General features: G+C 41.0%; 1 protein-coding gene across 1 annotated transcript in view; it reads right to left on the reverse strand.

Annotated features, from left to right (window-relative positions):
• Window positions 1-17,744, reverse strand: part of RYR3 (ryanodine receptor 3) — a 508,260-nt gene that overhangs the window by 306,569 nt on the left and 183,947 nt on the right. Inside the window, exon 3 of the mRNA XM_034994885.1 lies at window positions 8,286-8,393. Within this exon, the coding sequence (XP_034850776.1) occupies window positions 8,286-8,393 (108 nt within the window). The remainder of the gene's footprint in view (window positions 1-8,285; window positions 8,394-17,744) is intronic.

The raw sequence follows: 17,744 nt of genomic DNA on the forward strand, positions 1-17,744 counted from the left end.
GGGTTTTAACACAAAAGATCTCACCTAAATTCAAATAGGTTATAATTTAGAATTAAAACGCATTCCTTAAAAATGCTGCTGAAATCCATTTTTACAACCCATCTCTGCCCCTGTGCCCCCCAAGTTATTTTTTTTTAATTCAGCAAAGTCTCTCATCAATATACCCCACTAAGAATGCAACTATTTACCTAATACAGCATGGGCTCGAGAAAGCTTAGATGCCCCAATCCCTCCTCATTCCTCTAAGAAACTTTAATAAAAATGTTTACATTTTTTGCAATTAAAATGTCAAAAACAAAACACAGCACAAGGAACTGCCTTTAGTCCAGCCATAGGGAAGAAGCCCAAGCTTTCTAGGATGACTGAGGTCATTAGGACAAGACTAGACTAACAGAGCATTGAAGGTCAACAGCAAGAAAGGAAAGAACTCCAGGGTTTGTGTAACATTAGCAAGGCTAAATGTTATCACATTTGCAAAACACCACCAGAATCACAAAGCCATATCGATTTTAAATATGAGGCACCCTACTCAGAATGAAACCATTTCCCCAAAGAAAAGGCAATTCCACTAAAGCTGAAACACTGTATTGGGGGGGGGGGGACCTGGATCGTCAGGGGCTTTAAAAATTCATTCTATGTGTTCTTTCACTTGAAAATGCTTCTACTTGGGATATGAAGAAATGTAAAAAGCTAGTTAACCTTCATGGTTATTCTTAATGGTTGCAAGTAACATTTCGTTCTTCTGCTGGTTCATTTTGGGGATGTTGGATGAGAAAGGGAGACTAACTAGCTTTTTCCATTTTGATGATGAATTCCAGCCCTATGGAAAAGCAGGGCTGGAACCCCACGATGGCACTAGGAGAGGGCGGAAGCACTGAGAAGCTGGCGTGAAGGCAAGGCTGCACACTTCCGTTGTTTTAACAAGTTCAAACCTACGGCCACAGGCCATCCAGATCACATGCAGAATAAAAAAAGACTCGAAAAAACAACTTTCAGTGTCTAAACGGGAAAAAAATGACTCCACAGGCGAGCCATTCTCCTAATTGGAGAGCAGCAGTTTTAATAAGCTGCCTGGCAACGAATTTCTAAGTGTGCAGCCACGTCTAACTCCATGAGATTGAAGTGTGTGGTGCACGGCTGTTTTGTTTTGGTTTTTTTTTCATTGCAGAGGCACGAAGAATGCAAATTGCCTTGAACACTCACACGTGAGAAGCCCAGTTCATTACAAATAAGCTGAAGTCAGTTGTCCATGCAAAGTACATGTATATTAAAGGAGTGAATAACATACCCATTCCGATAGGTCACTGAGCTAGCAAAAATCAAAAACAAAACAGTAAATGGATATTTTAGTGGACGCGGGTCTTGCCGAAAGCTTTCAAGTAATTTGAGGAATCTACTGATGCTTACTGTCGGGGGGGAAAAGAAACAAAACCCAATGAGAATGAAGAGGGTGGATTTCCCACCTGGTGAGTATGTGGTTATTTTAGCTAGAAGTTAGCAGTGGCATTAGATGTAAAAGTTTGTTTTTACTTCCCCCCCCCCCCCGGTACAGTGCTGATGTCATCAAGAAACAAGCAAGCAGCATGCCATTGCCTAAATTTCTGTGCAGTACTTTTTCATAATTATATTTACATAAGAAAATCCACCCAAAGAAAATGGTCAGTACCCACATCAGGCAAACTTGGAATTTCTTTTTTCTTAGAAATACTGCAAACAATCATTTCGATTTTTTTTTTTTTAAACCAAAGAGGTACTTTCTTACCATGAACTAAGGTCTTCCAGATGGCATATCTTAATTGGCTAGGTTATCAAAAGGCCAGCTCAAAAATGAATTAGGAGTTATTTGCATACATTTTCATAAATGTCAGCTTATCAGAGAAACATTAAAATCCATTATTATCAGCATAAAATCCTAAAATCATAGCATAACATGCGAGAGAACTGTAAGAAGGGGAAAAGAAGGGAGGACGAAAGGGGATATATGTTTAATGACAATTTGGTCTGTGCAAAAACATACTAAAAACCTTAGTTTGGAGGCCTCTCATGATTATTTAATTTCTGAAAATGATGTCTGGCTCTTTGAAGAAAGAAGTTCTGTCAAAGCTACAGAATATATCCAATACATCCCATATTCTTGTACAAGAAAATTTATAGAGGATTCAGGTCTCAAAAAAAAATTAAAATTATATACTTATCACTCCATCTTAGACAGAGTTTGGGAAATTCTTTGTCCACGCCAAGGGAGAAAGAGAATAAACACATTGATTCAACTCTACCTAAAATTATGGGAGCCAGGGTCTCAAGAATAGTGGTTAACACAAACAGGCTACCATTTCCACAGCTAATCAGTGATGGGCTACACACCAGAAGAAGTAAGGTAGCAATGCTTTTCCTTTTTAACTTGGTGCATGGGAACCTTCACACAGGAAGAAGTTCTTTTGCATCTAAGTGGTGTCAGTATTTAGAGATGGTGAAACCAAAGCCCAGAGAAGGTAGGAGATTTGGCGCCATCAGACCTCCAATGGGCAGTGCCAAGACTATACGTAAACCACCTGCCTCCCAGGTTCATCCCTCAAACAGGTTGCCTCCGATGAGCCAATCTGAGTGAACTCTAACACAAGACAGTTTAAAGAGTAGTTTTTGACATACAACCTCCCCCAAGCTTTTACATGTAAGAATTATTTCACCCAATAGATTTAATTATTTTTTAAATACAAAAATATTATTTTTGTAGCAGGTATGGACAACTGGCTGTAAGTTAAAATAGAAAGGGAAGCATCCAAAATCAGAATGCTATTTTTCTCCACTTCAAAAGAAAAAGCAGGGCCAAGTCAAGTAAAAATTTAATGCCGTGGCATCCTCCTCTAATTAGGAGCTAGGCAGGGGTAATATCCCCAGGATGAACCACCTGACAGGCACTGGTACTGTGCTGGGGGTGGGCTCCCGAGTGCTGGTGCTAAGGACGTGCTTGGGGAGCCTGAGGCAGTGGCTTTTACCAAGGAGGGCAAAGAAAGGTCGGACTTGAACACCTAATGGGGCTATTTCGGCATATCCTGGCTACCCTGGCTTTAGGGTATATATGGGCAAGTCCTAGGACTTGTATCATAATACATGCAGAAGTGACTTTGCAGTTTTTCTCCAAAGGAAATCTTATGTACTATTCTAAAGGTGAGCTAATGCCTACTGTTAGATTTGATTCATTAAATGATTTCTCTTTTAAAAAAATGTCAATGGGGATGAGGTTTATCTAGGACTGTGTACGTAGTTCCTCCATCAGTCTTGTTCCCTTTCCATACACATACCAAAATAAATTCTCATTCTGGCTATTTGCTGACAACTAAGAAAGGAAGGCAAAAACCTCAGATTGAGGGGCTAAATCTGGATAATGGGGTATCCCGTCTCTCCTACAATCTAGAAATGGTGGGAATTCGCTTTCTTCATTCTGGATGAGTTCATACAAGACCTCTACCTCTGGGCACAGCTAGAGTTCAGACTTTAGTCAAGGGGCTTCTAACTCTCAGCAGCACCTGTTTTGATTTGTTCCTTACCGACCAGTCTCAGGGTAGATGTATCTTTTGCAGATTCTTTTTAAATAATGTTGCCACATTTCTGTGACTTTATAAAATGGATCAATGTCCTGAACTTGACTACAAGCTAAGTATCTCAGGACATGTATTTTAATGACCTTTACACGAATACAGCATAATGTGAGATTAAGTCTCACTGCTGGTTCTAAGGTCACCTGGTGCGAGGAGACAATCTCTAGATTCTCAGAAGGCGCAGGCTCATCCTCCTCAGACAGGGCAACTGCACTGTAGGCCACACGTGTGCATTTCTCTCGCAGCTGTGTTGCGTGTAGTACGCCCCCTCTAAAGCCAGGGGCAAATGAAAGGAGCCTGATGCTCCTTTGAGGGTTAGTAGTTGGGACTATCACATAAGTAATATGGGAAATTAAAGAGCTACCTCTCAGGGAGGTTAACTAAGAAAAGTTCCTGCGAAGTAATAACTTTCCAGGTCACGTTTCCCAATCAAGGTTAAAAGGCTGATTGTGCATTTGCTAATGCACATTCTAGACATTCTAGCAATGAAAGGGAAGCATGATCTCAGGTGTTCATGATGTTACATATTCTTCCGTCTTATGGGCAATCATAGCATTAATGCATTTTATATGGTTTTTTTTTTTTAAGTGGTAGACATCTAACAATGATTAAGTCAAGTTTTAGAGAAAATCAGAGCCCTTATCAGAAGGAGTACAGCTGGTAATTGTGTTAATCAAGGCCTTTCATTTTTAGAAGCATTATGCCCATTCACGTCAAAACCCACTTGGAGTTCTGTGCACCTGGTCATATAGCAGGGACTTCTCCTTCCTGTGAGGTATTTGAATATGAAAGGAGGGAGTGGAGCAGAGATGAAGAGGAACCAGTATATATTTTTGGCACATGTAGAGATTTCTATCATTTAATTTCTACCAACACCACGAGGTAGGTTGCATTTTGAAGATTTGGAAAGTAAGGTACAGAAAGGAAAAATAATTTGCCCCAGAAGTCCCCTGATGCATATAGCTCGGACTGAAAGCCCATCTGCCTGGCTCTAAAGATGGAGCTTTTCTCATGACCAACGCTGCTTGCTCTCTTCAAAGTCATTTCTAAGGGATGGTGGGATTGAGGGTTCCGAGGGGATGTGCTGACATCTCTTTTAGTGCCACGTCCTGACAAAAGCGGCTGGGTATTTCACATACTGTAGGTCCAATCAATCAAAAATGTGAAAATATTTTAATATTTGTAGTATGCAGGGGTTTTACTTCAAACTTCAGCCATTTAATTGGCCACAGTGCCAAACATCTACCTCTTGGTAATTTTCTCCAGAATAAAATCATATAGGATTTAATCAGAGTCAAATTGACCCAAAGATGAATTCAGCTAGGGTGGACTCTGGAGGGGCACCACACGTTCTTGGCCTCTTTTTTTCTCCTTTTCAATGTAAAGCTTGATCCCACAAGCTACTTGCTATAGTTAAGGACAGTTCAAGAACAAACTCTGTTGTTAAACAAAGCTGGACACCTTTGTTTCTGTTAGCAAGGGGAATTGCTGCAGAATTGTAAATCCTTGCAAAAAGACTTCTGTACACAGATCACGTGAATAAACCAACAACTGAAGTCATTTTTTAAACATGTTCAGTTGCTGCAAAGCAGTGAACAGACACACCACATGAGGACCAATTTATGGCTAGAAAGAAAAATTACACTCTTCAAAACATCCCATTTGGTGGCAGTCATGATCATTAGTGAAAGTAATATCTATTTAAAAGCAGTAAATGCCTATTTCCAAACAGAATGGACTGGCATACAAAGGAAGCGTCATCCCACTCAAACAACCCCAGGCTTCCCAGAGTATCATTATGGTCTGTCATGTTAACTCACTTCCTTTTTTCCCCCTCTTCTTCTTCCCTGCTGAATATTATTGTCTAAAATCAAATTAAATACTAATGGTAAATGTGCACAGAAATCACTTCAGGAAAGCAAAACAATCAGACTCAAGAGGTTATATAAAAATATTATTTCTCATAGTAAAGATCGAGAGCCCAGATGGAATTGTGAGAGTATTCGAAGAGGGTTACAGTAGCTGAAGCTGCTAGCCAGGTGACTAGTTAATAGAACCACCAACAAATAACATCTTAATAATTTCAAAAGACTCCAGCTCTCCTTCCAAGTCCCTTCCTCCTAGCTCTAAGATCCCTAGTCAATGATGATGATGATGATGATGATATACATGTCAAGATGAGAATATTATCTTTGGTAAAATAGCACAAAAAGGCAACATGACACATGGGAAATTTGAGTCTGACCCAACATGATGATTACTGTTATCCAATGAATATTTAATAAAAATGTCACAGATCATTTATTTTGGACTCAAGTTTTCAAAGAGAATGAATCCCCCAATAAGATTTAATGTACTGGTTTTTAAATATGGCAAATTAAAGATGGCCCCTGAAATATATAATTATATTGAGTAAACTTTTCCTACAACATGGCTGGTATTTAAAGTAGGTCTTATTTTTATGTTCCAAACTATGTACTCACTCTTACAAGTTGGTCTTCACGTTCTCTTTGGAAAATGCATTGCTATATATTCTTATTTAAGACAAACCAAGTTAAGCCTATTATTTAAGTGCATGGCAATTAAGAAGAGCAAGGATTACAACCAGAACTTCTGAATTTACTTTTTCATGTACAGAACTTCCTGAACCACTCAAGCTAAATGAAAACGAAGTCCTTTTAAATACACTTTTTGAGCAAAACAGGATAAGAGAATGCCCAAGAGGTAGTTCTCCAGTTAACATAGCTTCTCTCTACCTTCCCAATTTCTATCCTTGGGCCATAAGTAGGCAGAGTCTAGCTGCTCTTGCTTGAAACTGAAAGTGCTAATATTCCAAATCAACCAGCTCCCCCCACCAAAGAGGTCTATAAATGATGAGTTGTTAGTTTTGGAAAAATAATGAAGAATTAAAAATAGATTTGTTCAACTGAGCTGAAGGGTATGTGCCTATGGAGGAAAGCATTGCTACTGAGGTTTACGTGAGGAGGAAGCAGACACAGACTTCAGTGAACAAAAACTCACCTGTGTTAATGCTCTACAGTACAGAACAAAGCTATTCTCAGGCAGCTGACAAAAGCATATTATTTTAAACCAAAAGAGCTAAGAATTACAAACACTGTTGTTAAGGACCCTAGAAAACTAATTAAACATTCTAATTTTATAGATGAGAACACTATGGACCCAAGAGATAATAAATCTTGAGTAAGATTATACTATGAGCTGGAAGATGACCTACATGTAAATACTGGTTCCCTTGAGTCCTTGGTCATCATCTCTTCTACCATAAATGAGACATTTCTTTATTATATATGCGTTCATCTGAGTCAAGTGAGAATAAATTGTGCTAGGTATTACAAATTGTTCCTACCTACATGCAGTTTACTCCCCAGTATAGGATGCAAAAAATTAGACTTGCAATTATAGTACAGAATGAGGAGAACTATTTATTGACTGTTGCTCAAGCAAGGACACCTATCCCAGACTTGCAGGGTCAACAAAGGCTTCTCAGTAGATCTGGTATTTAAACTGGTTCCATGAAGGAGAAGTAGAGATTACACAGAGGAAGACAGAGAGGAGGAGGAAACTGTTCTAAATGGAGGGAATAGCTGACACACATGAACAGAGGCAAAAGAGCACTGTCATATTTGAGGAAGTGAAAGGAATTCAGTATGGCTGAATACTGAGTGCCCTGGGAGGAAGCGGTGAGAGATAGGGCAGGAAAGCTGAGCAGGGTTCACAAATCCAGAAGGGTTTTATATCTAGTTAAGGAATTTGGAATTTTTCTCAAGGTAATGGGAAGACAAAGCATTTTAAAACAGGGAAGTATAATGATTAGATGTGCATTTTGGAAAGAACATTATAATAGCTGAACAAAAAAAAATGGCGGCGGAGGTGGGTAAGTATAGAAGGAAACAAAGCAGTTAGTAAGCTACTGCTATAACCCAGAAGACAGAGGATAGTCATCTAGTGGGGTATCTAAGGGGGATCAAGAGAGATGTTTGGATTTGAGATATTCAGGCCATAGAATTAAAATACCTGATGATAAATGGATATAAATAGATGTGGTCATTTGGGAAAGAAAGAGTCAAAATTATTCTAAAGTCTCTGGTTAAAGACTTTCTGACATGGGAGCTATGGAGCATAACCCCTCAGTTTAATACTTAGGACCATTCTACTAACAACAGAAACTCAAGACCACTCCACATTTTCTCATCATGAGTGAAATTGTGGGGTCCTGGGAGTCAAAGATTGAATTCTACTGGAAATCCTCACCAAACTGCTATAACATAGTTGTACTTCACTGGGGGCAGTCATAAATCTCTGATGAGAGTTTTCCAAGAGAAAAGAACTGCCTAACAGGCACCCTCCATCTCAATGCCCTCCTCACATTTCCTGGTGGGTTATGGGTTAGGAAAGGGGAGTAGGTTCAATGTCCTATGTCCTGCTTGTGCAGCATCAATGGTGATCTCTTCTGTTTTCTGGTGGAAGTTGATTAACCCAAAGGAAGCAGGTTTAGGGTTGCTCAGTAACACGAATTAAACAGAGAGAAAGATTTAGTATCTCTATATGGATCAGCTCAAGGATCCTAAGGTTTCCTGGTTTGAACCTGGAGGAATGAAATGAAGTATGCACTTTTGGGCTGTGGTGTGTCCCAATTCCCACCTAGGACGTAAATCAGGTACTCACCCCTTCGCTGCCATTTTCACCTGTGTTGGCAAGCATTTCCTGTAGGGCTCTCACAGAGAGGGACTGTTCCAGCGCAAAATTGCAGACGCAGAGATCTGGAGGAACATACTGTGGAAATAAAACCAGAATGAGGATACCTACTCGTATCAGTTGGGGATAGATCACACAATAACAATCTCAAGGGCAAAGAGCTTATGAATCAGTGATAGGTGGATGGATGAATAGGAATATACAAGGTAGATTTCTCTTATTCAAGTTAAGATGGGTTTCAAGTTAGATTCTAAAAGATGAGAAGAAGAAAATCCCTAAGTCTCAAGGAAATAGTGACTAAGATGTCAGGAGCAACTTGAGTGTGGCTGATAGTACATACAGGAGAAGAACACACATACAGCCTTGCTGAAGAAGGGAAAGGGAAAAAAAAAAGAAGAAGGGAAAGGAAAGATACACTGATCCACACCGATACCTGTGTAGGACCAAAGGAAGAAAGCCACTGGGACCTCATCCACAATCATCTCTAAGAGGGCAATGGACAGACCACAATGTGGCTCTAGACAATAGTGACCATGATGGGCAATCTATTTACTTGTTAAGAAAACCTGACTACTGCAGCATAAGAGAATTAAGAGCTGTACAAATATAGTTCTGAACAAAGAAATGTCCAGAACTATAAGAACCGATGACCCCGATGACAATCACTCTAATTTATTATGTGCTCAGGTAATAATATATTCATGCTTCTTCTGGAACATTTCTCAACAACAGTTCAAGACAGCTTTTGCTGCATACTGACTAGTAATAGCTAATGCTGAATACTTTCTCTGTGTCAAGCACTGTTCTAAGTGCTTTGAATATATTAACTCACTTAATCCTCAAAACCACCCTGTAAGATAGGATTTATTAACATTCCAGTTTACAGCCAAGGAAACTAAGGCCTAGAGAATTTAAGTCACCTGCCTATGGTCATGGCTTCTATTTGGCTGAGTTGGATTCAAATCCAGGCAATCTGTCTCCAAAGTCTATCTACTTAACTCTACTCTGTTCTGATCACTGACGGAAATATTAAAGATATTTTTCACAACTAGAATATTTTCAATCAGCAAATATTTAAGTATTGTATTTATAGAAAACACAGTGCTTGGTAGTGAGAAAGATATGAAGACACACAACATCATTGCTCCATAGGAGCTTACAGCTAGTTTCATGATACGCCATTTTCCTTGGGAATATAGCTTATAATCAACTTACATACCAAGCCTTGGTTTCCTATAGGACAATGGAGAACATGGCCACTAGGAGAGTAACAGGAAAGAGGAATGAGGGCCAGAAGTCACCAACAGCTATGTTTAATACTCTGAGACAGGTAAAGTGGTTTCCGTGGAGCTCCAATTTAAAAGCCAAAGCAAGCCCACTGTGGTCATTTGGGAAAGAAAGAGTCAAAATTATTCTAAAGTCTCTGGTTAAAGACTTTCTGACATGGGAGCTATGGAGCACAACCCCTCAGTTTAATACTTAAGACCATTCTACTAACAACAGAAACTCAAGACCACTCCACATTTATGGGTTAGGAAAGGGGACCCCACTATTAAGGCACAGATAACCTCTGACTTCACCATTTTCATTTTTAAAATAATGAAATGGATAATCTCTAAATTTCCTTTAATTTTGAAGTGTTTCATGCATCCCTTCCCGCCCCCCACCCCAACCTCAACACCCTCAAATAAAATGATGTTCTACTTGCTGGGCGTACTATTTCCCCTTATTAAAAGTTTTCAGACCCCCAAGCCAAGATTGGGTAATCCTATCCCAAAGGCTAAAGGCCTCTGGGACACTCAAATTTTGAGGACTTTTCTACAAAGTATGTTTCTACTCAGGGTCACCACAGTCCAAAATCCTAAAAACCCAGTCTTCCTAGAATTCTGGCATAACACACAATTGCCTGGTTCTTTTTATGAAAATCACTACAGGAGAAACTGTAATCAGGAGACAACAGCTTTTATTTTATATATTTCTTGCTTTGTTTTCAAAGTCTGTTCTTGCTGTAGGTAATTAACTCATTTGTATGGCACGTGAGCGAGCAAACAGCTGTTAATGCAGGGAAGAACCTCACATCCAGAAAGTGTTTCGAGAGCACATACAGCATCGTTATAAGTAGCATCCAGTATGATAAAACACTTCCCGAAAGGCCTTACACCATAAACATAGATCGTCTAACTACATTTCCCCAAATACGATGCCATCAGAGAAAATTTTAGAGATTCCTTCCCACTTTTTTTTTTTTAAAGATTTTATTTATTTATTTGACAGAGAGAGAGAGACACAGCAAGAGAGGGAACACAAGCAGGGGCAGTGGGAGAGGGAGAAGCAGGCTTCCCGCTGAGCAGGGACCCCGATGTGGGGCTCGATCCCAGGACCCCGGGATCATGACCTGAGCTGAAGGCAGAAGCTTAATGACTGAGCCACCCAGGCGCCCCTCCTTCCCACCACTTCTTAGTCTACCTGGATCTCATGTCACCAGAAGAAGCAGCAAAAGAGCCAGGGTTTGTTTGTGTGTTTCTTTCTCTTTCACTTCACTAAAGCAGGTGATTGGGAGATTTTTCTACAGTGATGGTTGGTACTTGGCTAATCAACTGAATGATTTCAACATTCCTGCTCACTCTTATAAGAACACTATGGAGTCCATTCTCCTGTAAACCTAAGCATTCACAGGCCCGAGTACTAGAGATCCTGCTCTGGCATGAGACTGTGTGATTCTAAGTCACTTTTCTTTCTCCCTGGCTCTGGTTTACTTGGACAGGAGACAGGTGCACTCCCCCAACACCACCATCATCCATCCTGATGGAGGGCCCCCAGTAACACAGACATGAGACATGCTCCAATCATATTTTTCTTTTCCCTCCAGATAGGATAAGTCCCAAGGCGGTCAAGACTTCATTACTGGGACAAATGGACACATGTAAATTGGGAGACAGTGGGCACGGGGAGAAAGCACCTCAAATCAGAGCACTGTACCTGCCCTGGTTTATGCAGTTTCCTTACAGTTTAATTTTTCTACCTCTAGAGTGTGGTCCTTGCCTGGAGCCTGCACTTGGGGATAAGGTCACACCAGTCAAAGAGCACAGAGAACAACATGGGGACAGTGGCAAGGGAGAAGACAGGGCAACAGGAGTATCTGGAGAAAAACAAAACGCAAGTAGTAACTGGTGACATAAATGGAGTGCAGAGCACAGAGCCAGCTGACCTGCTACACCAGCTGCCATCCTTAATTAAACTCCACACCACCCTGAGCTCCCACCTCCACATTCTTCAAGACTAAGCAAAGGCCACTTGTCCATCAAAGCTAATTTGTTTGCAGTGCAAGAGTCCCCCAGGAGGTGGGCTCATCGTCTGTGGGCTCTGGGCCTGTGCCTCAGTCACTCTGTGGCACGTGTTTACTGATTCCCAGCACGGAAAGAAGGGCTCTGTTGACATCTGTTCTGAAACAGCTCTTCATCGCTCTCCCCAGCCCCGTCCGCTGTCTAGAGAAGCACTACATTCCCAAATGTCCTACAGAAAACCTTGAGATTCCGGGGCCTGCCAAAGCCAGGAACCAGGCATTCATTTAGCTCCATGATGTGGAAAGCAATAGAAGGGAAAGCCTGTGGTGGACTCTCTGTGGTCCGTAAATCTAGGTAATATCTTCCTCACTGCACCGGAAGTGTTTTTCCAAGGCTTACTAAAAGCAAGATGGTGGGAATCTGATACTCTTGCTGTCAAATTCACATAGCATTCTTCTGCCTAGCACCTCACAATATGCACTCAGCACTGTGCTGGCTTGTACTAGCCAGGCTTTGGGGCAAAGGAAGAGGGAGTCAGTTACAAGGGGGGTGGGCTGTCCTCCCTCTACTCCACTGTGAACCACACTCTGTTCTGCCTATCTACTTCTCATGCAGTGCAGTCTGTTTCACTAGATTGTGGGTATCTTGAAAAATCTGTCATTCTACTTTTGGTATCCCCAGTATGAAGGACAGCAAGTGCTCAACTCCAGTCTTCTGTGTTCTAGAAGACTCTCTGAGAGAGTATGTGGTTGGTGGTGTCTGTGGATGCAGACAAATTGTACTGAGCACTCATCTGCCTGGCTGGGCCCTTTCCCCCAACTTGTTTATGATTCAAAAGGACCTGTCATGGGTCTCCTTCCAATTCTCCATTAATCTATCTGGTTCTCACATAGCCAGGCCTTAATGATACACTCTCTAAGTGTATCAATAGCTTTGAATTAAAAGCAATATTGGGCGGGGGCTGCCTGGGTGGCTCAGTCATTGAGCGTCTGCCTTCGGATCGGGTCATGATCCCAGGGTCCTGGGATGGAGCCCTGCATCTTGCTCCCTGCTCGGTGGGAAGCCTGCTTCTCCCTCTCCCACTCCCCCTGCTTGTGTTCCCTCTCTCGCTGTGTCTCTGTCAAATATATAAATAAAATCTTAAAAAAAAAAAGCAATATAGAGTGTATTAGTTAAGTGTGAATACTCTAGCATGGGACTCCATAAGGTCCTATATCTATTCGACTGCTTATTAGTAGAATGAGGATAAGCAGGTAACTTAGTCTCTCTGTGTCTCAGTTTCCATATTTGTAAAATAGAGATATAATAGTATCTATTTCTCAGCATAGGCAGTTTTTATGTTTAAGAACTTAAAATAGGGTCTGGTACATAGAAACAAATGTCAGACATTATCCATCACAGGGCAGTGAAATCAGAACATCACTAACTCACTTATATGTTCATTTATAGACTAGTATCTTTGAGGTTCTTATTATGTGTAAGGATAAAGCAAATTCCCCAACCTTCAAGGTTGTGTGGTCAAGTAGAGTGTCAGGGAAGCAAATGGACAATTTCCAAAGTATGCTTCAAAAGGCCCAGGGTGAGTAAGAAAGTGAGGAAGCACATAGAATCAAACTTGTCTGGGATGGAAGGCTAGGGAGGGGAGATGGAGGTGGGGGGGAGACAGAGAAGGAGAGGGAGAGGGGAAAGAGAGGGAAGAAAGCAAAGGCAGGTGAGAAACAACGCTGAGGAAGAAGTAGGCATTAGACTGAGAGGGTCAGATTTTTCAAGATACCCACAATCTAGTGAAACAGACTGCACTCCAAGACCCCTTGTCAAGGAGTTTGGACTTTATTTTCAGAGCAATAGAACACCATTAAAGGAAGTTATGCAGGAATTAGTCTAATCAAATTTGCATCTTTGAAAGATCATTGCAGGTCCAGTCTGAAGGAGGCTAGACCAAGGCAGAGAAACAAATTAGGGAGTTGTTGCCATATGCTGGTTATTAGGTGACAATAGCATGAATTAAAGTAATGGTGCTGGATGTGGTGATAAGGGAATTAATCTCAAATATCTTGAGAAGATAGGAGAGGTAAGACCTGGCAATTAATTGAATGTAGAAAATGGAGAAGATGACCAGTGTTCCTACAGGATGGAAAAGAGTGTAAAAAAACTGGGGTACAGTAAGAATAAGCCACACCAAATATCAAAAGGACCACAGAGATGGTAATTACACTTGGTAAATTGTCCACCGGAACCTCCCATTTGGGCCAACAGAATGATGACAAGAGAGCGGAGGTCTCTGTGACTGTGTATGGGTATCCCCACAGATGTCAGCAGAGGTAGGCTCATCTGGGAAAAGAGTGGGAATCTGAGAGGATGATGCATATTCTCCATAATAAGAGAATTCCTGGAGACCCAGCCTCCACAGTCAGCCCAATTAACCTCACTTTCCTTTCCCACATCCATTAAGTAGTCAGGCAGTATTTGGAGTACCACATACACATTCAGTACTGCACTAGCTATTGCAGGGAAACAAAAGAAAAGGCATGGTTTCTGTCCTTTAAGAAATTTTTAACCTATTTGAAGAGACATCTACTGTACATGAAACTTTATAAAACAATGCAAAAGAGAATATTCAATGCGAAATTGAGGGGTAGGAGTTCTATGTCCTGCAGGAAACAGAGCCCTCTCAGCAATGTTGTGATTAGGAAAGCACAGCCCAGGCTGGAGGCTGGCCTCAAGATGGTTTATGTGAACAAGAAGTTCCTGGCACATAAAAAGAACTCAGAGTTTTGTTTAATGAACGAACAAGATGGGGGAGTTATTCTTTCCATTTTTTGGTGTCTTCTTCCCTTCTGTTTAAAATTCCATTAGTTGAAGCAGCATTTTCAAGTTAGGAGCTTCACAGAACCTCTGTCCTTACTTTCCTTTGCTTTTTCACCCAACTCCCCAAAGAAAAAGGTTCAAGCACTTGCAAATGTCATGAGTCAATAAAGGGAGTAAGCAAAGGAAGGAGAAAGTAGAGAACAACTCCTGCTTACTAATTTTTCCACCTATACCTCCCACTCCAGTCCCAGGACTGAGCAGTCAGATGCATACATGTGATTGACATTGTATTATACTTATGTGCTGATGGGTTTATTTGGACTCAGTCCTACTGCAGGGGGTAGGCTGCAGAGTCTAACCTGCAAGGTGAGGTCATTTCTAATGTGGGTCATCTGGGGAGAAGCAGTGACTGTGAGAACAGAGGCCAGAACTAAGTAGGCAGACCTGAGGTAGCTGGGAAAAGGTAACCTCACATTCTTTGATCTACACTATGAAGAGTAAGCGTAGCCAGTGGGATATTCTTAGATGTTACAGAAGCATCCAACCAATGACAGATCTAAAAGTAGGAAGTAAGGGACTTGGGCAGGTCTTTCTTTCCTCTAGGCTTCCACGTAAATGGGGACAGGAAGAGTGAGCATGTTAACTGCATAAGAATCAGAAACTTTAAGCTAGAATGTTGAATACATTTGACCTTCCATTTTAATTTTTCTTGTGTTATTCCTTAGTGTTTAACGAAAGGTTTTTTTGAGGTTTTGGCCTGTTTTGGTTGGATCACATAAATTGAGGAAAGAATTTTGGTCTATAAGTGAGCCAAAACATTAAAGCAAGGTGCCTTGGTATGGCCAATGGGACGGTAATGGGGTTATTAAACAGGAGAACCACAAGACAGAAGCAAAACTTGGGGCAAAGCCAAGGTCCTTGACAAGCCAGCTCTTACCAATAGGACATCTCTATTCAGAAGCCTTGAACCTTCTGAATTTTATTAATGAGGACAGTATCCCAATTGCCCCCTTCATGCTCTACTTGTGCTGCTTGAGATAGCCTAGTCCATGAATAAACATGGCTGGTGTTTAATCTCATGGCTCCAGATTTCGAACTGTGTATACAGAGAGAGTCTATTTCTCCAGAAGCACTACGTGTGCCAGTAACAGGCAAAGATGGACTCAATCCCCAGTGGCCTGGCTTCCATATGCATTGTGTTTGTTCCATTTCACCATACCACCTCAAAAAAGACTGATAACCATCACCCTATGATGGCTTGATGCAGTGCTAACTCAAAGACCATGGATTAGAAGGCTTCCCAAGATTCCTGGCACAGAAACCTAATCTCTCCTCCAGAAGATATTTCAGTCGGGTACAGGCTGGCATTTGGAGAAGACTAATTCTCCATGGGATAGCATTAGGATGGCCAGAGATGGCATGTGTAACTTGAATTTCAGGAGCTTTAAGCACTTGACAGACATTATCTCATTCACCTACATAAGCAGACATGAGCTCATTTGTGGACTTCCTCTCTTATCCAAAATACATAATTATTTGTATTGTGTTTATGCTTAAAAGGCAGAACCAGTCATTAACCAAACTAACACCCACATCTTGTCCCAACCAGGTTTTATTTAAATATTCATGCAGCTAAGTACTTTTTAAACCTACCTTTGTCACCTCTAAGTTTTTGATAGATTATAATAAAGAAAGTTAATATAGTGAATGTTTAAATCTGAAGATGTTGCCTAGTTTCTGGATTTCTGTAAAAATAGAGGGTGGTTCTACAACTGTTTTTGAGGCAACTCAACTGAGATACAAAGGAATTGGGTAAAACTTACACAGGCCAAGAATAGAACCCATATATACATTCTAAATGTATCTATTTACTTATCTCTATCATTTTACCAGGTATTATGTTGAATTCTTTACAAATATTCTCTCATTTCACTCTAACCTCAACCCTTAGGGAAGAGATATTACAGCCATTTCACAGATGAGAAAACAAATTCAGAAAGACTGAAAAAATTTCCCCTTAATCACATGCTGGAAATGGCACTTAAATCTTGAATTTCAAACTCCACTCTTTCTGATTGATCCTGTGTCAGTACTCCTGAAGAGAAGGCCCCATCCCCACACCAAGCTTGCAGAATTCTAACTACTAGGCTGCCTCCTCTCAAGACTTATACTTTAATAAGAAGTGAAGGGTTTCATATTAGATTCTTGACTCTCTCAGAGAGAGTTCTCTATTTTGGAAGAGCCACTGGGAATGCAAAGGCTACATCTGCAGTTAGTGAGACAATCAGAGATCAAGAGCTTTACAAAACTGAGGTTTCTGGCAGGCAAGATCATATGCAGTTCTAAGAGACTGACTTACCACTAAGTGCTCTCTTCCAAAAAGCAATTCAACTCTGGGTATGAAGGGACAGGTTTCCACCAAGGATATACATGTGCAGATTTTAAACATGTACATATCCAGACTGTAAACATTTTTCAGGGAAAAGGCTTTGCCTGTCTGTATTAAGAGCTGTTTTCATGAAGCAAGGTTAAAAATGTATAAAAACTTGATTTTTTATGCTTTAGTATTTTGTTCTGATAAAGGCTAGAGGGTCTTTCTGAAAATATATACAGACACTATTGAAAACAGTTGAGTTCCAATTTTTGCTTGCATTTTTGCCAACAAAAGCCATTATATAGAAGTGGTGAGGTACACACATATTTTAAATTTTTATTTATTGAAGTTATCTCTATACCCAACATGGGGCTCAAACTCACAACCCTGAGATCAAGAGTCACAGCCTCTTCCGACTGAGCCAGCCAGGCGCCCCTCACAAAATTTAAACATACAGCTGGAAAACATTCTTTTGGGGAAGAAAAGGAGGAAGAGGTAATTATCTTTGAAAAGAAGGAAGTGAGGAAGTCCCCTTCTGATTGATGCCTGAGGAGTCAATTACAGGAACGTGATACTCTCAGCATCCAGCAGTCTGTAGGTGCTTGCAAGTGATTGGGGAGAGGGAGAGAGAGAGAATCTCAAGCAGGCTCCATACCCAGCGTGGAGCTCAATCTCAAGACCCTGAGATGATGACCTGAACCGAAATCAAGAGTTGGACGCTTAACTGACTGAGCCACCCAGGCGCCCCTAGGTGCATCTTCGTTGCAGGGATGAGGGAGTTGCTCTGGAAAAAACTGATAACTGTTGAAAATCCCTGCGGCAACGCAAAGAGGCTTACTAAGCAGAAGCACTCACAGCCACGAGCAAGTGATGGCAGCATCTGATGCCATGCTGGCCTGAGGTTTACTCCAAGACAAGAGCGAGGAAAGGCATGGAATAAGTTGATCACATTCAAGGAAAAGG

This window comes from Mirounga leonina, unplaced genomic scaffold (assembly GCF_011800145.1).
Source record: "Mirounga leonina isolate KUSES-001 unplaced genomic scaffold, KU_Mleo_1.0 Mir_91, whole genome shotgun sequence".
NCBI classification, from domain to species: Eukaryota; Metazoa; Chordata; class Mammalia; order Carnivora; family Phocidae; genus Mirounga; species Mirounga leonina.